Genomic DNA, 23,897 nt, shown 5'->3' on the forward strand with positions numbered 1-23,897 from the left:
CATTCATTTTTATGAATGGGACAATTGTCTACTACAATGAAATCACCTGGAAACAAAACAGGTCTTCCGTATTCATCTTGAGTTTGATTTGCCTCATGCCAGAAATTTAGATATTTATAGGTATTTGAAGTTCCATTGACAAAATTATAGCACAAGACGCAGTCTAAACTTATAAGTAAATTCAAAGTTAAATTTCTATCCGCCACATCTATCCTCCAATCTCAATACATGGTTTGCCCCGCTCTGAATGTCTATAGGCACGATTAAGACTTGAAAGTTTAAAACCACTCTCGTCCATGAACTTAATTTGTCGTGTTCTTTTTGTCTGACAAAAATTTATGTAAGCTTGCGTGTAGAGCAGGTTTTCTTATGTATATCGCGCACTGTACTGACTTTTCATTCTTTTGTATGAAAGGTGAAGATAACGAACAGTGATCAATCTCATAACTCCTATAAAGGTGAAGATAACGAACAGTGATCAATCTCATAACTCCTATAAAGGTGAAGATAACGAACAGTGATCAATCTCATAACTCCTATAAAGGTGAAGATAACGAACAGTGATCAATCTCATAACTCCTATAAAGGTGAAGATAACGAACAGTGATCAATCTCATAACTCCTATAAAGGTGAAGATAACGAACAGTGATCAATCTCATAACTCCTATAAAGGTGAAGATAACGAACAGTGATCAATCTCATAACTCCTATAAGCAATACAAAGTAGATAGTTGGGCAAACACGGACCCCTGGACACACTAGAGGTGGGATCAGGTGCCTAGGAGGAGTGAGCATCCCCTGTATGTAAAGTTTAGGTCTCTATCTACTGAACGATTGATAGTTGACGCACATCGCCGGACATAGGGGAATGGTTTTTTTTTTTTTTAGCTTGACTTGAATGTCTTTACCAGAGATAGATGGCTTGTCTCGTTTTAGAAATTATATCGATCTTATATCTGGTTCAATAAGTTTTGGTCTGCCTCTTCTGTGTCTCATAAGAGATCGAAAGTCACTGCCTCAGCCCGATGACATGTTTAAAATTCCTCCCTAATATTTGTTTTCGTGGGCATACTTAGCACAATTGCTATAAACACATTGAAAATGAAAAATTAGCTGACCCTTCATTTATAATAATATCACTGTTATCCCTAAATGGATCCCTCATGTTCTGGAGAGAAAAACTGTTCGAAACCCCTATTGTGACACAATTTGAAAATTTCTTGGTTTTGCTCAGTCGTAGAATTCAGTCATGGATACACAATTGCAAATTCAAATTGAATATGTTCCAGATAAAGTGAAAAACTTGACATCCCAGACACAACTTGTTCTTATGAAGAAGTAGTATGCGACATTCAGTGCAGAATTTCATCCCTCAGGGATAGTGAATTTGAATTAAAATATCGAAAATATTAAATTAAATTGAATTAAGATATGAAAATAAAGAACTTTATCATTGTCAGAATGGGTTAAAAGCATAAGAGGAATATCAAAATCCCGCATTAGACATATTAAAACAAAAGTACGTACCATATATCCTTCTGTGTTTAGTAAACCAGAAGTGATAAGAAAATTAGATAGGTTACATGAGGAATATGTTTTGGTTCCAGCTGACAAAGCTAGTAACAACATTCATTCCACTTTTGGTAATCGTACTTATACTCCAACTGCCCTTTCAAAAGATGAAATTTTTCAAAATCATGCTTCAGTTTTAGACACATTTAATATCCCAGCCAATGGGTCGAATGAATATGAGTTACCATACATATACTGGATTCCTAAACTACATAAAAACCCTGACAAACAAAGATACATTGCTGGATCCAGTAAATGCTCTACCAAGCCCATATCTTTGCTCCTGACGGAAATATTAACAGCTGTGAAGGAGAAACTTCAAATTTACTGTGCGACTACATATGCCAGAAGTGGTGTTAATCAAATGTGGACTCTAAAACAATCTAAAGAACTTATAGTAAACTTGAAATCGCTAAACTTTTTTTAAATCAATAACATCAAAACCTATGACTTTTCAACACTGTAAACGACCATTCCTCACGATAAATTAAAGACTAGACATTTTGACATCAAAGACAGTTACTACTTCAACAAAAACGGAAAAAGGAATTATTCATACATGTATCTAGTGATCAGTCATCCAAAAAGTTACTTTGTTAAACACCACTCTGATTCCACACACACGTACTCTGAAGTTGAAATAAAAAAATATGCTTGAGTTCCTCATTGACATGCTCTTCGTGGTGATCAGGTCTTCCAACAGTCTGTTGGAATTCCCATAAGCACAAATTGTGCTCTTTTGTTAGCTGAACTGTATATTCATATGAAGCAGAATTTATTCAAAAACTTCAACGCGAGAGGAAAAAAATATCTTGCTGTGGCATTCAATTCAACATTTAGATATGTCGACGACGTTTTGTCTATTAACAATAATAACTTTCATTCACATGTCGATTCGATATATCCGTGTGAGCTTCAAATAAACGACACCACAGAGTCGTCCACTTCTGCTTCATACTTGGACATCTTATTGAAAGTAGACATTAACGGCAAACTGACAACTCAATTGTATGACAAACGGGATAAGTTCAGCTTCTCCATCGTCAACTTCCCATATATATGTAGCAATATGCCATTATCACCTGCATATTGTGTTTATATCTCTCAACTGATTCGATACGCAAGAGCCTGTTCTACGTATAGTCAGTTTTTAAATAGAGGCAAGCTACTGACAAAGTTGATGGTACAGGAGTTTCAACAGTCTCGATTGAAGTCAGCATTTCGCAAATTCTATGGTCGTTATAACGATCTAGTTCGTCAATACAACCTATCATTGGATCAAATGCTGTCTAACGTGTTTCATACCGATTGTTAGGCCGTTCTTGGCACACTGATTTTAACTACGGATAACTCTGTTTTCCTGATCAGGATATAGGGCTCACGGCGGGTGTGACCGGTCGACAGGGTATGCTTACTCCTCCTAGGCACCTGATCCCACCTTTGATGTGTCCAGGGGTCCGTGTTTGCCCAACTATCTATTTTGTATTGCTTATAGGAGCTATGAGATTGATCACTGTTCGTTATCTTCGCCTTTCAGGATGAGGATACATGGGTGATGATATACAGCGATTCTTGCGTTGCAGAGGCATTCAGGTGCGCCCGCCCAATTGAAGGAATCAATATGAGAAGACTGAAGATTAAATTTGTTGAAAATATTTCTACAAGCATTGAGACAGACCGATCTGGTATTACTCTACAACCTAAAGCAGAACCAAACGCAGATTCCACGGCCGTAATATCAGCTACGCACGATGCCTCGAGTAATTTACAAACGCGGGACAACGCCAGTCTACAAGTCTCCGCTTCAAATGTTAATTGACGAATTAGAGGACTCGATTCATGTCAGAAAGGTAGAGCATGAAAGTGCAGTTGAGCACTTAAAACAATTAGAAGAAAAAAATTCAAACCCCGGCCTAAAACCCGACAAAACTAAAGACCAGTGTAGCCAATGTCACATCGTTGGACACGCAAAGCGACATTGCGATTACGGCCCCTGCGAGAGTCTACAGATTTGCGGGGACATCGATAAGTACGAAAATGTAAAGAAACTTGTCTTAGAAGCATCAAAAAATGTTAAATCTATTAACCGTGACCTTGCAAAATTAAAACAATCTGTCGACAAAAAAAGAAAATTTAGGAAGAAAGATGTTCTTTTTTTAATAGAGTGCTACCACACTTAGTCAACACAAATGTTGATAAATACTATCCTATAGGATCGTATGATCTTCGGTCATTGCGAATGGGGGCTATCCATCCCGACTTGGCAGTCATTGAGAAGTATTAGAGGGATATTGCCAGACAATCTTGAAGTGGCAAGTAAACATTTTCAATTTTTTTTTAAAGAAAACATGTCTGTTTTGAAAAAGGAATCAGTTAAAGATCCTGTGCGCGTTTTCTTGGAGAAAAAGGGACTAAATTTCCCAAATTTCAGAAACTCTGATAGTACGCCAAATACTGATCGCATGCCCTTTTCTTCTAATTCTGAAAACCTACTTGTGCCTCTCGACCCGGGAAATGTGAATACCTGTATGTCACTCTTTCCATCTTATGTACTCCCTATCCCCTGCCCATATTCAACTCGATACCTTAATATGTCTTAGAAAAAAGTGCCTAATTTCACCAGTTTTATGTGTATCACACAAATAATGTCTAGTGTTGCTAAAACGCGGAACGGAAAACGGAACAGAATTTACGAATTAGAATGATTAATGTAGCTAAGCAATCTAATCAGATTTAGCTGTTTTGAATCCGCTACCGCTTCTCAAACTTTTGTAGCGACATAACAGTAACGGAGCGGATCAAAAGATCTTATTTTAATCAGATTGTGTAGCTAAGATAACACCAAAAAATCGGAAGAAAATACTTTATTATGATTAAAATCTAAATTGTGGGAATTTAAAAGCGGTAAAACAATTTTATCTTAAAAATTCTGCATCATAAATTGATTTTAGCGAAGTTAAACGTTTGTATAAAAATTTACAAAGCATCTACAAGAATTTCGGCATAGGGCGAGAAAGCGGAAATGCGAGAATTTGCGTGATTTGCCGAGATTTGACCTGCTGCAGATAAACAAACACCACGTGCGGTTACTTTCACTACATCGACTAGACATTTTAACGGTAAACATACAGTATAATGGCCTTTTCTATTTTGTATTGGATAAAAAAAAATTCTGGGATGTGTTAGCGAGCAACGACACCTATGGGTGGAGAATGGAAAGAACACACCTAATTCATATGCCCCTCCCCCCTCCCGGTGGCAAAACGTCATTAACGCACATTTACATGTAAATTTACACATAATACAGTGTATGTGTGTACCTACAACAGGGAGTGTGGTATGTATGTAACAATGACAATTCATGATCTTATTAAGTCAGCACCATCTTGTGTTCGATATATTATTTTTTAAGTAATAGAGACTGCAGCACTCCACTCCTAAATAGGGAAGACTTCTAACAGTTTATTTTTTTTTAACTAAATACTTGTATCTTAACATTTAGATTAATGATGAGATGACCTTTTAATTCCATTCAAGCATAAATTGTCTGTTAGTCTTTTAGCTATTTCATATCTGTTAATTTCTCATACAATGGGTTGTAAACTTCACCCTAGTTTTCATTGGTTCTGTTTCAATCTTTCTTTCCCGCTGTATCTCTTCGGGTTCAACACTAATCCGCAGGATGTCGATAAATGAACGAACTTTCACATAAACTCATCCCATATCCTTTATACACACCGGGCTCGTTCGCTTTAAAATTTGATGCGATACATAAATAAATACATGTATTACACCAGGTGTAGAACAAAATTACGAAAAAAGCAAGTTCGATATAAGAAGGCCATGTTGGGGGAAAATTGTTGAAAAAATTATTTTAACTTTTACTATGTTGTTTTCGGTGTGGCTTTTCTTCATTGGGTATAGAATTTAAAAATTCAAGTCTTTTTCAGTATGATTATTTTCTTCTTCTTTATTTGGATAACATTTTTCATGGCAAGTTAATGGTTTTAAAATACTTATGCATTATTATGAAGTATATGAAACGGTGGATTCTGTGGATGACTTCCCACTCTTTCTGTAATTTCTGCTTCCCTTGTTCATGATAAACCTTTTATTTTGCAAAATACTGACCTCCTCATAACATTATTGCATACAATATTTTCCGTTCCGTCTTCCGTTTCATTTTCTGTTCCGCGATTTAGCAACACCCAATAATGTCAATTTGGAAAGGTTACTATCACTCAAAATATATACCTCAGGGGAAAAGTTTCTTATTTCAACAGTTTATGAACAGGTATTTATCATGTATCTCACAAATAAGTAACAGGCAAATGACCTTCAGACAAAGGTCAATCAATGTAAAGGTCAAGGTCATTCAGAACACCTGATGAATTTAAAAACTTTATTTCAACAATATACAGTTATTGATCTTTTTAATTACAAATTACACGTCAGTCTTGTATTTTTGGCATTCAAAATTAAAACACGAATGACTGTAGAAGCAACTAAGGAACAAAACAAAATGGCGGCGCCCATATGGATCACAAAATTTTCAGTGAATGTATGTAGAGATTATTTTATTCATTTGCTGAATATCTCATTTTTTCTTTTACATACGTGTTACCTTTAGAGCCTTGCTTCGCGGACGGGCCCGCCTTCGGCCCGTCCGAGCTTCACTCGGTATAAATAAAGAACCTCCCCACTTTAGCTGTAGGCTGTGGTCCCTTTTTACCATTTTAACAGACAACCTCGACTTCTAAAGACGGCATAGCTCTTAATCTTAACTAATTTTTCAGTAAAATAAAATGCCAAACCTGTAAGTTAAGGTATTAATTAACATTGGTAAATGGCAAAACACAAACATTAATGTTTTCCTAAATCATCGAGGGCGATATGTCATAGGTAAAGTAGGAAGATCCTTTGAATTGAAATACAAATTCTCAACTGGATAGGTTTGAGTAATTAGTGTATAATATTTTTAGGCCACCTGAGTAAACCTATTGTAATTGATCTGCGTCCGTCGCCGTGCGTCGTCCTTTAACAACTTTTGCCCAGAAACTACTGGGCCAATCTTGACCAAATTTGGTATGTAGCATCTGTAGGTGAAGGAGACCGGAAATTGTAATTTTCATGACACCCCCCCCCCACACCCCCCTAAGGAGCCTTAAAGGGGCATGGACACGGTTGAACTGAAAATTTTATTTCCCATATTTATTGTTTACAGTGCTTAACTAACGTATTTTTAATGGTCAACCAAAACTTGAATATCAGTTGTTGAGTTACAAGTGAGATACAGCACTCTCAATTCTTTGTTATGTAAACAGCGCTCTTGTCCCGTTTTGTTTACATATAGATTGCTTGATTAAAAAATAACATGTTTAAAAGAAAATGAGATGTGCTAAACACTAGAAACTATCAAATTATGTTCAGAATTAACTTATAAATTGAAAAATCTGCTTTAAACGAACATGTACTGGTATATCTAGCTTATATGTAAACAAAACAGGACACGAGCCTTGTTTACATAACAAAGAATTGTGAGCTCTGTATCTACCATGTACCTCAACAACTGACATTTAAATTTTTGCTGACCATTAAGAATACCTTAGTTAAGCATTTTAAACATTTTCAGCTCAAATCGTGTCCATGTCCCTTTAATTTGGGGGTCAAACTGTAAAATTGATGTATTTCTTTAAAAATCTTCTGTACTCCTGAGCATCTAGCAGAGAAAGTGAGTATATAATAATGATGAACAAGAAAGCTTCTACCAAAACTGTAAATTTCATGATTCCCGGGGTATGGGGTTCTGACCCCAGGTGGGGGCCAACCTTGGTATATAGTGTTTATGTGTAAAACACTTAAATAACATCTTCTTTAATACTATTGAAACTAAATGGATATTTAGAAGAAACAGGTAGCCCTCCACAAAAATTGTAAATTTACTGATCCCAGGGGTAGGGGTTTTGGTATTAGGGTGGGGCCAAAATGGTCAGTTATTAAATGTGTGAACAATAGAAACTTTTAACGTCTTGATAACTATCATTGCAATTCTCTTCAAATTTGGTTTGAAGCATCTTTGGAACAAGGGGGACATAAAATTGTAAAATTTCAGGATTCCTGGGGCCCTAGGTGCGGGAGAAAAACTGCCCAAAATTGACCAATTCTCACAAATCTTCTTCTCTAGAACCTCACATCTTTCATTAAAAATAAATGCATAGTGATGTAGAGCAGGAAGTTGTAAATTTCATGATTCCCGGGGTAAGGGTTGAGACCCCTGGGCGAGGCCAAACTTACTACTAGTATATAGTGTTTATGTGTAAAACACTTAAATAACATCTTCTTAGCTTTAATACTATTGATACTAAATTGGAACTAAATGGATATTTAGGAAAAGCAGGTAGTCCTTCACTGAAATTGTATATTTGCTGATCCCAGGGGTAGGGGTTTTGGTATTAGGGTGGGGTTAAAATGGTTATTGAATGTGTGAATAACAGAATTTTTTAACTTCTTCCTGATAACTATCATTCCAATTCTTTTTAAATTTGGTATGAATCATCTTTAGAACAAGGGGGACATAAATTGTAAATTTCAGGATTTCTGCACCCCTAGGGGTGGGGGGGGGGGAACTTTTCAGTTATCTGGTGGCGTCCAATTTTCATTTGTGGAAGAGAGAATTCAGATACAATGTACCTGGGAAGAGACCACCGACCTTCCGAAAGTTCTCACTTTCGGAATTTGAACCCGCGCCAACCGGAGGTGAGAGGCCGTGTGATTTTGAGCGCGATACTCTAACCACTTGGCCACGGAGGCCCACACGTGTAAGAAAAATTACTAACCCCCCGCCCCCTGGGGGGGGGGCAAACTTACTATATAGTGTTTAGGTGTAAAACACTTAAGTAACATCTTCGGTGTTATAGATACTAAATTGAAAATAAATGGATATTTAGAAAGATCCCCGGGATAGGGGTTCTGACTCCAAGTGGGGTCAAACTTAGTATATTATATTTATGTGTAAGTTTGCTGCTATTGTATAAAATCTAAATGCATACTTAAGAATAGCAGAAAAGTTTGTACAAAAATGATGAATTTCACAACCCAGAGTTTGGACTCTAGAATGGGTCCAAATTAGTCATATCTTTAATTTAATGTTAATACACCTATTATATTATGTAAAGCCTTTCACCAGTGTATGTACTTTAGAGGGCACTGAAGTTTATTATTGCTGAACATTAGAATTTATCTTAGATATTCAGAACAGGAAATTTTTTCTAGATTTCATAGCCCTTGGGAGTAGTGATACTTTTTCACTTGTACTCAGGTGACCGATAAAGCCTGTGGGCCTCTTGTTAGACCAATGATTTTTTTTTTATAATGAACCATTTAAACGGCTATGGCATCCCGCGCGGTTGTGTTAAACAGCTGAGGAGCTAATTTCCTCAAACCACATTTTAGTTGGAAATATTCAGCCTCCTTCCGCGTTTTCATTTTCCGCCCTCGTCCAATTAAAATTTTATGGATTGAATGGAGACTTTATTAATAGGATATAACGAATGCTATAAGAGGGTGGCACATAATTTCTTTGGAATGTGGTTTGGTAGGATCAACTGAGGACTCGAGGTTTAGTTGAAGTCAATGCCTCTGCTGGTGCCTGGCAAGACAACATCTCTCTTCACAATGCGTAGTAAAACGTGCATTTTCTTTAACGTTGCTAATGTAAACAAGGTTACCGTATAGAGAAAGTACAATTTAAGCTAAAGATTTAGGAAGTGAAGGTGATCATATACACTATACAAATATCAAAGGATACCATAAACGACTATGTTCAGTTTCTTTAACAAAATTCAGTGAATAAGTAAATCATATGAATGTTGAATGAACAATGTACGCGTTACATCACGTTTGTATCCATTTGGAAATTTTGTTTTTAAGTTCCATTTGAGAATGTTTCACACATAGAGACGGCACCAGTTTTAGATCGATCTCTGCTTGTCTGTATGTAATGTTTCACACATAGAGACGGCACCAGTTTTAGATCGATCTCTGCTTGTCTGTATGTATTATAAAAAGGATCTCTATTGCCCCCCCCCCACACACACACACATCATAAACGTAACTCCCTATATAGCAAAACACAAACAAAAGTGTGAAACATAGGATTAAAATGTTTACTCACTGTCCAAAGTTGTACATATAGCTAAGTGCGTCTGAAATAACGCCGCTGTCCGAAGCCTGGATATTACTGTTTTTGGCTTGATTACATGTACATGCGGGATAATAATAACACCCCCCAAACAAATAATAAAAATAAAAATCCGCAAACTTATAAAAGATTGTTAAAAGAAGTGATCAATATGCAACATAAACTACATGTAATATTGAAACGCACACACATAGGTCAATAGATCTTATTCGTAAGTCAACGGTTGGATCCACCGTATTTTCGTGTACATTTTAAGACACACCCCCCCAAAAAAAAAATATCGGTATGTGCAATAAATGGTTATACAGTTAAAATATTGGGATTGGGTTTATCTTTATGTCATACTTAAATAACAAAGCTAAGTAAAGAGGTACTGAATTAATATTACTTTAAAACTGTTGAATGGTTTCATATATAAAAATTAAAAAATATAAAGAGAGGGAAGGAGACAAACAGAGAGAGGAGAAAGAGATGTACGAGTATACTATATAGGTGTGTGTTTTAATATAGAATTAACATAGACAGATTTAAATATTTACAATATCATAATTAAATTGCACTGAATAGTGTTTTTGTTTCACTTTTATACCTAGAGAACTTTCACGTAAAAGTACATGAAACGTTGTAAAATTGTGACGTTACGTTACAAAATTGCGACGTCAATAACAATCTGGCCAAAACAATGGGTACTTTGAAGGTAATAACTAAAAAAAATGAAAAGATATCGGAAAAAGGATAACATATTTGAAAAATAGATATTCTTGGTTTCTGTCCCCGAGAATAATATCATGTTCTGACTAAGGGTCATTTTTGGCTATTCATGGCTCTGGTTCTTTGTGAGACTTTCACATAGTAAAACATGCACATGTAAACCAGTATTTATGAAGATTAATAAGCCATGTATTTTAAAGACCTGTACCTAGTATAATTCCCCAAAATAAGATTTAAATAACATTTATAAGGAGATTATGTATTAGTGGCTTTTCGTTTTTATTTAGAATGAATGTGGATTTGGTAAATTTTATTGATAATTAGTTCAAATACCAAGTCATGCATGACATCCTTCAAACTTTACGCTGAAGTACAGTGACATGATATAAAAGAAAAATATGAAAACGCTACCATAAACTTTACTGACGATAATTTGACACTGTCGGAATATACCATTAGTGTATGGAGTCTGTTAAAATGAGGTTGATACCAAGGAACATTTGAGTAGCCTTTATTCTTCAGGTAATTCACATTTTTTGTAATATGTAATGGTGTATTAAAAGAACGGTCTAGGCATTGCTTACGGTTGTTGTTTTTTAACTTGCTATTGTACATGTCATATCTAAAGATACATGTTACTTGCTAATACCATATTAAAAAATTTTCCTTTGATATCTTTACCTTTTGTAATGATAGCCATTTCTTCATGACTGCATTGCAGTTATGAGCAATGTGTGTATGAACCTTGACTAATATGGTACGGCTGTGAAATTCCGACAGCAATAAAAGCAGAATGTATTTCATGATCCCACAGGTAAGAATTTTGGTTCCAGGGTGAGAACAAAATCATAGTGATTATTGTCTTTGTTATTTGAAAATTATGAATTTCGCAACCTCCGGTTCTGACTATAGGGCAGGTCCAAAATAGTCATATAATGTTAATATATTATTATATTATGTAAAGAACAATATGGGCACTTTCGGTGGCATTTGTGTTTTTAAAATAACACATCTTGTGTTATGCTGCTGTTGAATATTAGATTTAGCTTAGATATGCAGAACAGAAAAAATAACATGTATTTATTATCCCTTGGGGCTAGTGATACTCTAACTAATACTGATAAGGCCTGTGGGCCTCTTGTTTAAGGTATCGTCTAAGACATCCGCAACTTTCACTTTTAATTGTTTTGCGAAAGAGCAGTTACTATATATTTTTACGTGTTAGGTTGGGCACACCCAAGGCAAAAGCGGGGCTCGAATCCCCCGACCTCCCTGTGACGAAGCGAACGTTCTAACCACTGGACCATTGCGACCGGTTCCATGTTATATGACAAGTCTATAACTTCATGTTTCTTTCATTAACAGTAGATCTAATCGTAAACAAGATATGATTATAATCTACCGATTATAAAGTCTCCCAAACGAAGTACTAGCTGTATAAAAGTGGCCTTTTCTGAATACAGTAACTACTACTTTTCCCCCTTCACAAAATCCATGCCAATTTTAACATCATTTAAAAAATCTAGATCACGAAGACTTTGATTTTGAAATTTTTCAAAAAATCCCCTTTTTCCTTCAGTAAAACTGGTGTCACTTGACATACAATCTAGGACCAAGTGACACCAGTTTTACTGAAGGAAAAAGGGGGGTTTTTTGAAAGAAAAAAAAAGTTTTCATGATCTAGATTTTTAAATGAAGTTTATTTGATTTCTTTTTTAATTTGGCATGGGTTTTGTCAAGGGATGGAAATAGTAGTACTCAGAAAAAGCCACATTTATACAACCAGTACTTTGTGTGGAAGACTTTATCATCGGTAGATTATGATCATATCTTGTCTCATTATAACGACTTTCTGAAGTCGCAATTACGACTTTTTATCTCGTTATTACGACTTGTCTCGTAATTATGACTTTAAATGTTTTTTGTCACGCTCCTAATTTAACCTCACTCGGCTTTCGTACTTATATAAAGGATCCTCAATCGATTATCTTGGTATTTAAATATCTATTGTCAGAGTATTATGGTACCATACGATATTGTCAACAAAGAAGCGCATTGATAAGTATCCAGTGGGAACATGTTTGTCACTATCTGGGATCATATATACATTGTTTGCCCGAAAAGTGAATAGAGTCGTCAAAATAAAATCTAAGGATGATTCCGCCATGACAGGTAAAAGTAAATAGAATATGTAGTCTCATTGAAGTCAGAGGAAATTCTGTAAAGAGTAGACATTTGAATTTGTTTTTGACAGATGCCATACAGACGGACAGAAGGGACGACGAAAAATCTATCATCAAATCAGCTCTTCTTATCTTGGATCATTAGTCAATAAAATGTTACTTCTATAATTGTAATTTCAAATGTTAAATTAATGAAAATGGGAGGGTTCTAATTTCTCGGTTTCCCTACTGCAATAACCTGATCGGGTTATAGCGATCGCCTCGCAACCTTGTTAAGTTAATTGTTCTATGGTTTGATTTTTTGATCCGTGTCCAACCAAAAGCGATTATCATAGGCAGTGACTTCTCTTTTGCAAAGTGCCTGGCTTTAAAAATGCAAGTCTTTGGTCTTTCGGATATGACCTTAAAAATGGAGGTTTCGGGTGATGGCGTTGGCACGATAAAGAACTTCCACAGCCCATAACACCATGTATAGGTCTAAATTTGTGGTGCTTCTCCTACAGCTGGTGATCTTTCGATATAAGTGAAATAAATTCTCACTGGGACAACAAAAAACCCGCAAACAACAGCTATTACAATAACCATGCAACGAATGTTTTTGGGTTATTGTTGTTCTCCGGCGAGAATACCAGATATCAATATGAAGTTTTGGACGAAATGTGATTTATTTTCCTTTGTCTGTTTTAGGTACTTTGGTTAAGAAAATGGAGAAATGTGATTCTTTACTTCTTCCATAATGGAAAATTACCTGGATCTACCCCAAGAATGTTTTAATCATTATGCCGTTGACCATGGATAACTGCTGTAGAGTCCCCCCGCAATCTGTTGAATATTGTCATGAATGTAATACTGTATATCAAGACAAAGACCTAAATGGCAACATCCAAGATATGAAATCTGAAGAGATAGACTATGGGACGGGATTTTCTAGCCACTCCACCTCAGCAGATCCAATGAGTATGGATGACTCGGACGATCCCCACAGTGTAAATGAGGAGCTGAACTCGTCCTCATATCACTTGGATGTAAATGATGATCTGGTGCACATCAACAAAGATGAACTGATGCAGGATTCTTTTCATGACTGCGAGGCCTCACGTACATACACTGTGCCAACCCCTATTGATTTCAATCTAACGGAGGTTGTGGATCCCCTTCGGGAGTTTACTCAAGTTAGTATTATGGAAAAAAAATATTATGTTCTCCCTTCTATCACCAAAACGTCAGGTACACCATACTCCACTAGGAGTGAAAATTCTGTAGACAATGAACCTCTTGAAAAAAGTCTTCTACGAGAACTGACAAAAAATCAAATGGACTTTTCAAGGGAAAAAATGGAAAAAGAAGCAGATTTTTTTGCGGATCATCGAATTAACACAAGCACAGTAAAAGTTACTCCTAGAATCAATCCTCTTCCTCCTATTCAACCAACAAACAACCGTTCTCCTGATGAAAACAAACAACCGCTCTCCAGATGAAAACAAACAACCGCTCTCCACATGAAAACAAACAACCGTTCTCCTCATGAAAAAAACAACCGCTCTCCACATGAAAACAAACAACCGTTCTCCTCATGAAAACAAACAACCGTTCTCCAGATGAAAACAAACAACCGCTCTCCTGATGAAAACAAACAACCGCTCTCCACATGAAAACAAACAACCGTTCTCCTCATGAAAACAAACAACCGCTCTCCACATGAAAACAAACAACCGTTCTCCTCATGAAAACAAACAACCGCTCCCCACATGAAAACAAAAAACCGTTCTGCAGATGAGATGTGAACATTAAAGGAGAATTGTTTGTGCATCATTTAATAGTGTTATACGTGTATAATGAAAACCAGTCACATTAGATCCGTCGCATTTATTAAAAAACTGGCAAACGACAAATTACACTCTATCAGTGAACATCAAGCTGAACAACAAGGTCTGGAAATGGAGGTTAAAAAGTGAGGGGAAAAGAAACATTAAGTACTCGCAGAGGAAATACATCAATGCATTACTCCCAAACAAACACAAAGACACGGAACGAGTTTCATGTGACATTAGACTTGTAAATGTCGAACATTTCTAAATTCCATCTGTGTTATTTGAATTACTGTACTGAAACATTAACACTGTATTCAAAAAGTTTAAAATACATTATCAAAAATCAACAAAACTTTAGGATGTTACACACACACACACACACACACACACATTTTAGTATGGTTTAGAATTTAAAACGTCGCTGCCTACCCTAATGTTCTCTACTGTGAATTTATCATTATAATGATGCAAGTTGTACTTCAAAATACAAATGTTGAAATGCTTATATTTTACTACATACAGTAGACTGCAAGATTAAAAAAAATCTTTACGCAGATTGTAGTTTGCCAGTATATCAATCTTTTCGTGTATTTACACAGTTACAACAGCCCAAGACTGGTTCATTTACAATACACCTGTACATATTCACACGGACCTCTTGTCCATCTATTGCTCAACGTTGTTACTAAATGTATAAACATGTACTCCAATGGGTTTTTTATGACCCCGGAATCGAAGATTCGGGAACATTTAATTTTGGCCCGTCTGTCTTTCTGTTCGTCCGTCTGTCTGTCTATTGCAAAAAAAACTTTAACCTTGGTCATATCTTTTACATTATAAGGGGTAGACCTTTCATATTTAGTACGTGTATTTCTTGTGGCAAGACCTTTTCATTGACACCAAAATGTTTTAACTGGTGGTGACCTTTACATTGACCTTTGACCTACTTTTAAAACATTCTAATATAAGACATCTTTTAAATCATAAGAGGTACTGTTTTTATTTTAAGCATGTGCATTTTATTCGAGATATTTTCAACGATACCAAATTTGGTGACCTTGATATGGACCATTAACCTAGTTTTGGGAAATTTTTTCCCAAAAAAACCTTTAACCTTGGTCATATCTTTTACAACATAAGAGGCACAGCTTTTTAGAAATTTTTAAATAAGCCATATTGTTTTAACCGTAAGGCATTGCTTTCATATTTAGTATGTGCATTTCTTATGAGAAGACCTAACCATTGGTACCAAATTTGTTAATCTTGTGACCTTGAAATTGATTCTGACCTACATGTACTTTGAAAATTATTCATGAATTTGTTGTAATCCAGGGGCATCAGTGTTTCACAAACACATCTTGGTTTTTTTTAAAGAACCAATTCATTCATCAATTTAAATGCAACTGACAACAATTTATCTTGTTTGTTACATGTATGAAGAAACAACATAAATGTACAGTGTAATCATTAACATCAACATAACTCATATACATGTCAATGTAGTGCAAATTTTCTTTGTTAATCGATTTTCATTCATATCAATGTATTTAGTTTTCGAAGATGCAATTGTTATTTACATAAATATAATAGATTACTCTTAAATCTACATTATTTGTTTTTTATCTTTTTCTTCAGAATTCCATGGTTATAAAATGACTACTGTCAAATATACATTTTTTTATCAGATAAACTACAAAACAAATCATTCTTTTAATTTATATCCCTATGTGACTTCGATGACAAACTGTTGCAATATAGCTTCTTACATGTATCTGCAAATATGGTGGGTTTTCTATTTTTCGAGGTGACGTAAGTCAGCCTCGTATGTCAGACCCCAGCTTCAATGGCGCCCTGTTTTAATCACTACCATTTGCGAAATCACTTTGATTTTTAATATAAGAAATTTGTTGTCACATATGCTAATGCAACGTAAAAGCTGTCACAATTCACTTTGAGATTGATATAGGATCCATATGTTTACCCTCTACAATAAACGAGTTAAATAAGAATTTATGAAATCGCAATTTTTATCCCTTCGATATGAAACAAAGTCCACACATCAAAAGGAATCGCGAATTAGTGTTTAGGTTTGTAAACAAGATCAAAATTATTTGTCGTTTGCCAACATTTTATTCCACGATCTTAGAAAAACAGAATTGGACTGTAGGAAACGATTTGCATTGCTTCTGTATTCATTCGCATTTTCACATATAGACGGGGAAAACATGGTCTATTTTTCTCTAGGAATTCTGGGTAAACATTTTCTTATGTCTGAAAATTATGTTAATTAGCCGATTTATCGCCTATCAAAAAATAGTTCACATTGATACTATGTTCCATTTTTATTAAACTGTTATATATAAATTCTGTTTTATGTCAGATTGAAGAAGTCTTCCTTGTATGTGATCTGTTGTATTTATCAAGCAGAAATTGTGTGTAATTAGAATTTTAATATTAAGCTCTGCACTATTTCTCTGTATCCATACGCGCCACGCTATCCTGTTTATCAACAAGGAGAAAACGTCTTGCCTGAGAGAACTGATATATTCTTGCCAACGCATTAACTCAAGGTAATTATCTGAAACCCAATGTGTTAATTTCGTACAATTTTACCAAATATTTCTTTTGGACGCATTTTTTGAGATTTTAATACTAAATCTGGGTGTAAACATGTAATTTTCGATCGAAAGGGCCGAGCGCCATTTCCCGCGCTCTTTCATGGTCAAGTCAGATAACTGTAAACATTGATTAAGAAATATAAATGAACATGTTTTTGTGAATATATTTGTTATTCAAGAAAATAACTCCATTGGAAGTAATATATTGGAAATCAAGTTTACATTTCTTTGTCACGAAATATGATTTATCTCAAGAGTTGAATGAATTATCTCAAGAGTTGACACTAGTTTTCAAGAGTTGATATTTCAAGAGTGGAAATTTTCTTGGACTGGTTTAACTTTGACTCAAGAATTGAATGAGTTATTTCAAGAGTTGACAGTTGTTGTCGTCATCAGATATGAAGGATAGCAAAAAAAGAAAAAATCATGATTTTGATAGTCATCAAAGGGAGAGCCCAAAATCTGTCAAAAAAAGAAAAAGTCACAATGTAAGAAAAGATCCCATAATTTTGAAATGCGTGTCTGCCAACTTTCATCAAGGGTCAGAAACTTTCTCAGAATATAGCAGAGGTAAACAATGTGTAGCAAATTCACTTGTGTGCATTGCATTTAATGAAGTTAACCAAAAATTGTTTGGAGATTGGGATGCGAATGATATTCATTTTGTTCTCGAAAAAGGTGATGTTTTATACAAGCATGCAAGGCAGGCCTGTCCACATGAACATCTTAACCCAGAGGACTTGCCCAAAAATGTTTGCATTCAAAATCAGTTGCTTCATGTGTCTGCTTTACCAGTTTATGCAGGGGAAATACAATCCACTTTTAAAGATAACGGCCCTTTCCTCTCTCTTGCTACAGCACTGAATTTATGCTTTGCAAATACCAAAGATGGAGGTATATTTATATGCAATGGCAGTTATGTTGCTGTATTCTGCTCAGGCAATCTGTTCCATGTTTTCGATCCACATGCACGTGATGCAAACGCAAATGTTAAGGCAGACGGTTGCTCTGTTTTGTTGACAGTCAGTGGTTTTTCAAATTTACAAGCTCTTTTGAGAAAGCTCTTTAGGCGTGAAGAGGGTGCAGCTTTTGAATTGTATGTAGTTTCAATGGCAAATGTAGAAATGATGCCTCTTGTCCAAAGACATGTCCAAAGACAAGCTGAAGTCACTGCCAAACGTCACCTCGTTTCAGTACCTTCAGTACTTTGATTCTTTACTCGCAAGCAAAGAGGATGTCAAAATGTTTGAATTTGCTTGGTCTCGTTTCACTGGTCGTCCGTTATACAGACTGTATTACAGTCAAAAATTAAGATGTATATTTAAGAAATTAATTCACCAGTGTGTTTTGATGAAATATTTAGGAACACCCCGCCAAGAATGGGTGGTATTTCCATGTCGTGTCGGTGGGACAATAGATTCAAATTACGCACCTTGCTGTTCAAAATTTAGGCCTATGCTCGGCGCTTACGGCCTTTGAGCAGCGAGTGATCCTCATCGTGCCACATCTGCTGTGAAACGGGGCCTCGGTGTTTGGGATCTCATCCGAAGGACCGCCCCATTTAGTCGTCCCTTACGACAAGCAAGGGGTAGTGATAACCTATCATAACACGGATCCCCACGGGATTAGTACTTTCGATGATACCCAAGACTATTATATGGCAATTGAACCCAATGACGCTGGCCAATAAAAATTGATAGTTTTGTAAATGAAGTTGGGAATTGAAAAATAAATACATTAGATACAGAATCCATGAATTTTCAGGAAATATGTCTTTTTTATTTTCTTGTTTCCATCTCCAGTAAGGACGTCACCAGCTTTCGGTTAAGTGTCACAAATTTTGTTCAATGCATGGAACTTACACCGCTGCGGTGGTCTAGAGATAGAGCCTTCGCCCCGCATGCAGAAGGTCGGCCACGACAGACCTAAGACGTTAAAAACAGGTAGTGACAGTTCCATCGCCAAACGATCGACATCAGATGTGAATGCCTCGGGTCCTTGTAGATTACGTTAAAAGCGGATGTCCCGTGTCACAGTAGGTGAACCCTCACTGCTCAATGACCGTAAGCGCCGAGCATGGACCTAAATTTTAAGCCCTTCGCCGGTCACGATGGCGTCTCCATAAGAGTGAAAAATTCTCGAGAGGGACGTTAAACAAGATACAATAAATCAATCGTGGAACTTACGGTCGTATCGGTGAGGTTTCTCAAGGTACCAACACCTATCGTGAGATCGGACCTCCGTTTTTAAGGATACTTGATACAAAAAGAGATGGATGCATGGGTTTAGTTTGGTTGTGATAAGTACAAATATAAATTTCTCAGAAACAAGGGACTTGTAAATATTCTGATATTAAAACTTTGAAATGCATTAACCTCACTATATGAGGGAGCGGAAAGGGGGTGGGATAGGGGTAGGAGGGAGAGAAAGAGGTTTAGTGGGGAGGTTCTTATACTTCCTTTTTATAACTCTTTTCGTTTTAACTCACCTGAGCTGAAAGCTCAAGTTAGCTTTTCTGATCACCTGTTGTCCGTCGTCTGTCTGTAAACTTTTCCCATTTTCGACTTCTTTTCCAGAACCACTAGACCAATTTCAACCAAACTTGGCAAAAAGTATCCTTAGGTGAAGGACTTTTATGTTTGTTCAAATGATGAGACACGTCCCCTTCATAGGAGAGAAAATCAAAAAAAATGCAAAAATAGGGTGGGGTCATTTAAAAATCTTCTCAAGAACCACTGGGCCAGAAGAGCTGAAATTCATATGAAAGTTTCCTGACATAGTGCAGATTCAAATTTGTTAAAACCATGGCCTCCGGGGGTAGGATGGGTCACAATAGAGGATAAAAGATTTACATGTGAATGTATAGGGGAAATCTTTTAAAATCTTCTCAAGAACCACTGGGCCCGGAAAGTACAAATTTGCATGAAAGCCTCCTGACATAGTGCAGATTGAAGTTTGTTAAAACCATGCCCCCCATGGGTTCTATTTTTACCTCGGTTAATTTACTGTAATCCTTTGCATTAGAACACTTCATGAGATTTTGAAATTTTAAATACCAACAGATTATTATACATATTGTAGGTGTGCTTATCTTAACGTATTTAAAATTTGGCGCAGTCTGGTCTAATGCACTATTTAGCGTAATGATGGTTTTTAAAATAGCTTCTTTTAACACAGAATTTCAGCGCAATCATGAAATAGCGCTCTACTTCACCGCCAAATACGCTGAAATACGAATCCTGCAGAAATTGTAATCCATTTCAATCATCCAAAGTGTGGTTTACAGGAGTGGTCCATCTAGTCGTCATGCGATATTGGAAATAAGTTATTTATCCTGAAAGAGTCTACCAGTAATTACATGTATTATCAAAACTTGTATTTTCCAGACCTACGGCGTAGCACCATAACATTTTACACACCGTTTGCACATAAATGATCACTGACGTAAGATTTCTAACGCTTTCTATATATTTTTTACTTGAAAATATAAAATTCTTTCTACACGAGTGAAAAATTCTCGAAAGGGACGTAAAACAACAGAAAAAGATCAACTCTAACCTTAAGACAGAGAACAGAACAATGTAAGGAAGGACCACTGGAGTTTAACCTTAAGACAGAGAACAGAACAATGTAAGGAAGGACCACTGGAGTTTAACCTTAAGACAGAGAACAGAACAATGTAAGAAAGGACCACTGGAGTTTACGGCACCTTCACATTTGGAGACAAATTACAAGAAAACTTTTTTTGAGGCGTTTTCATCAATAAATCACCTTGTGCATGACTCCTACAGGGAATGTTATACATGTACTTTCTTATGTCAGGTTGTAAATTTTAAAAGAATTTTGTAATAATGTATTAACTCATGGTAATGCCGTCATTCCTGCCGTGGATTTTACCCATCATGCCATCGCCATTCACATGTAGTAAGTAGTAAGTATATCGCCTCTACCCATACCATACTGGTGTTATGGAGGGCCATGACACAATACTACTAATAGAGGTTGTAAACTCAAACGTAGACTAACTTTAATACTGGTGGGTTGGGTTTTTTTTGGGGGGGGGGGTGCGTTTTACTAAAAGTCGTAGCGTACGTTTACATGCAAAATTGAAAGATTAGTGCTTTGAGGCTGACGTAGATCCACGCGTAACATTTAAAACTGCCTACTTAATTGCAACGACAAAAATTGCTACCTATGTGTTACAATCTCATGGAGTAGAACTTGAAAACTCTTTTTTGTTATTAGGATAAGAAAAGTCTGTTCTATCAGAATTCTTGTGCTGTAGAGTCTCATTGTAGGGAACTTCTTTGGGGGATGATGAGTTCAGAAATTGTCATCAGAAATCGCCAGCATGGGTAACCAGAATCCCCCAATAGTTGTTCGTCATGCAGCCCTAAGAAGCAAAATGTTGATGACAAGTACATGTAAAATGTATATAATGAACCTAGTCTAATGGTTCTTGAGATGTCTCATATTCCTATGTTACATGACGTAATTTAATTTATGCAGTAGCCGGATTCCATCCGTTGCGCCATGATGAATTCCCGAAATAATCCAACGCTTTATATCATCTAGTAAATCCACCTTTGCTATGATATGATCAACGTCAATGGGACAGCAAAACACGGGAGTTAGCAGACAGATACACTAGTATGCGTTTGGAAAGCGGATCAGTCAGTCTGAAAACCAATCTACAGAACAGAAAGTTTATACTGTTACACGGGACGGAGACTTGGAGGTTGATTGAAACAAACCCCAAGAAACTATCTTCCTTCCTAATACCTGTATCCACAAACTCTGCAAGGTATTCTGGTCACAAAAAAATCGCCAATGAAGAGCAGTATACCAAGCCAAATAGCAAAAACTTGAGCTAGAAATAAAACAGAGAATATGAACTGGGCATGTGTTAAAGGAAGTGATAACATCGCAGAAGTAGCTCATACGGACATCAGATGGAAAAGGAACAAGAGGAGGGTCAATAGAAACCTAGCGAGTGAGATGAAAGAGATAGAGAAGACTTGGAGAGAACTGCAGAAGAGTGCTACTGACGGGTGCGAGTGGTGGAGAGAACTGCAGAAGAGTGCTACTGACGGGTGCGAGTGTGGTGGAGAGAACTGCAGAAGAGTGCTACTGACGGGTGCGAGTGTGGTGGGAACTGGTCAAGGACTGCGGTACGGAGAGGTTACATAAAGTAAGCATTTTATATTATGTATATTTCAGGAGGTCGTGAGTTCAACCCCGTGTAGGGGCGGAAGTGGGTGTCCATAGATGATACAGTGAATTTCTCTGTGCGATACATGTTTTACATGGGAATATATAGGGGAAATCATTAAAAATCTTCTTCTCAAGAACAAAAGGGCGATGATGAGTTATATTAATATGCAAGTATCCCCAGGTAGTGCAGAAATTGAGGCCCCTGGGGATAAGGTGGGACCACAATAGGGGATCAAAGTTTTATATGGGAATATATATGAAAAATCTTCCTAATAACAGTGCTCAGGGCCATGATTACTCATATTACTCTGCAAACATCGTCAGGTACATGTAGTTCACAAATTGTGGCCCCTGGGGGTAGGATGGGGTCACAATAGAGGATCAAAAATTTTACCAGGGAATTATCTTGAAAAATTTCTTATCGAGAACAGCTGTGTCATGAGTCATATGCTTATTAGTACTCATATTAATATGTAAGCATCTCCAGGTAGGGCAAATTCACGCCCTCCGGAGGTAGAGTGGGGCCACAATAGGGGGTCAAATTTTACTTAAGAATATATACATGTAGGAATACATCATTGAAAATCTTTTCAACAACAGCAGGACCATGATTAGTCATACAATCATCCACAGGTAGTTCAGATTCATGTTTCTTCAAATCATGAACCCTAGGGTAGAGTGGGGTCACAATAGGGGATCAAAGTTTTACATAAGAATATAAAGGGAAATATCATTTAAAATCTTTTTATCAACAGCAGGACCATGATTAGTCATACAAGCATCCACAGGTAGTTCATATTCAAGTTTGTTCAAATTGTGATCCCCCGAGGGTCGGATGGGTCACAATAGGGAATCAAAGTTTTATATGGGGGGTATTTTGGGAAACTTCTTCTCAAGAACAGCAGGGACATGGTTATTCGTATCGATATGCACTCAGATTCAAGTTTGTTCAAATTGTGGCCTCCGGGAGTAGGGTGGGGCCACAATAGGGGTTCAACGTTTTACATGGGATTATACATATAACAATGGCGGATGTACGTTTTACATGGGATTATACGTATAACAATGGCGGATGTAAGGGGTCACACTCACACACTCTAAAATTTTCAAATCAAAGGTAAATCATGGTCTCTCGTTTAGAAAAAACCGTAAAAGAAGAAATCATTTTTTCCGCTCTCAAAGAAAATATCACAAGATCTTTTGATTCATTGTTACTTTTATTGGGAGAACTTATATTTTATTCCAAACCAAACCAAAATTAAAAAATAAAATTTAAATTTAATGGATACCTCATTAAAAATAGTTTGCATAGAAGACCATATCAAGCCCTATAAAATCCACCGAGAAGCCTTCTCCCTCCCAACCATCCACAGGGGGTCTGAAGGCGGTCCTCAGTCCCCCTGCTTCATGAAGTTGGGCCCCTAACTTCAATTCCTGGATCCGCCCTTGTATAGGAAAAACATATAAACAAATATTCCATGGACCCAATCCATCTGACCGCCACATTGAGATAATTTTTTTAGCCCGTTGGCTTTCCATAGTATGGTGCCAGTGAGGCTGAGATCTAGTTGCATAACGCGCTCTCTG

At 36.5% G+C, this 23,897-nt stretch overlaps 1 protein-coding gene across 1 annotated transcript; it reads left to right on the forward strand.

Annotated features, from left to right (window-relative positions):
• Positions 1 to 12,521: 12,521 nt before the first annotated feature.
• LOC125650042 (uncharacterized) lies at positions 12,522 to 16,085 on the forward strand. The gene is made up of 2 exons (XM_048877979.2): positions 12,522 to 12,656; positions 13,355 to 16,085. Exon 2 carries the CDS (start codon positions 13,447 to 13,449, stop codon positions 14,143 to 14,145), a length of 699 nt encoding a protein of 232 aa, XP_048733936.1. The 5' UTR covers positions 12,522 to 12,656; positions 13,355 to 13,446; the 3' UTR covers positions 14,146 to 16,085.
• Positions 16,086 to 23,897: the final 7,812 nt, after the last annotated feature.

This window comes from Ostrea edulis, chromosome 1, assembly GCF_947568905.1.
Source record: "Ostrea edulis chromosome 1, xbOstEdul1.1, whole genome shotgun sequence".
NCBI classification, from domain to species: domain Eukaryota; kingdom Metazoa; phylum Mollusca; class Bivalvia; order Ostreida; family Ostreidae; genus Ostrea; species Ostrea edulis.

Bases quoted from the DNA above. Each gene is read 5' to 3' on its own strand.
- LOC125650042 (XM_048877979.2), top strand. From the start codon at position 13,447: ATGCCGTTGACCATGGATAACTGCTGTAGAGTCCCCCCGCAATCTGTT.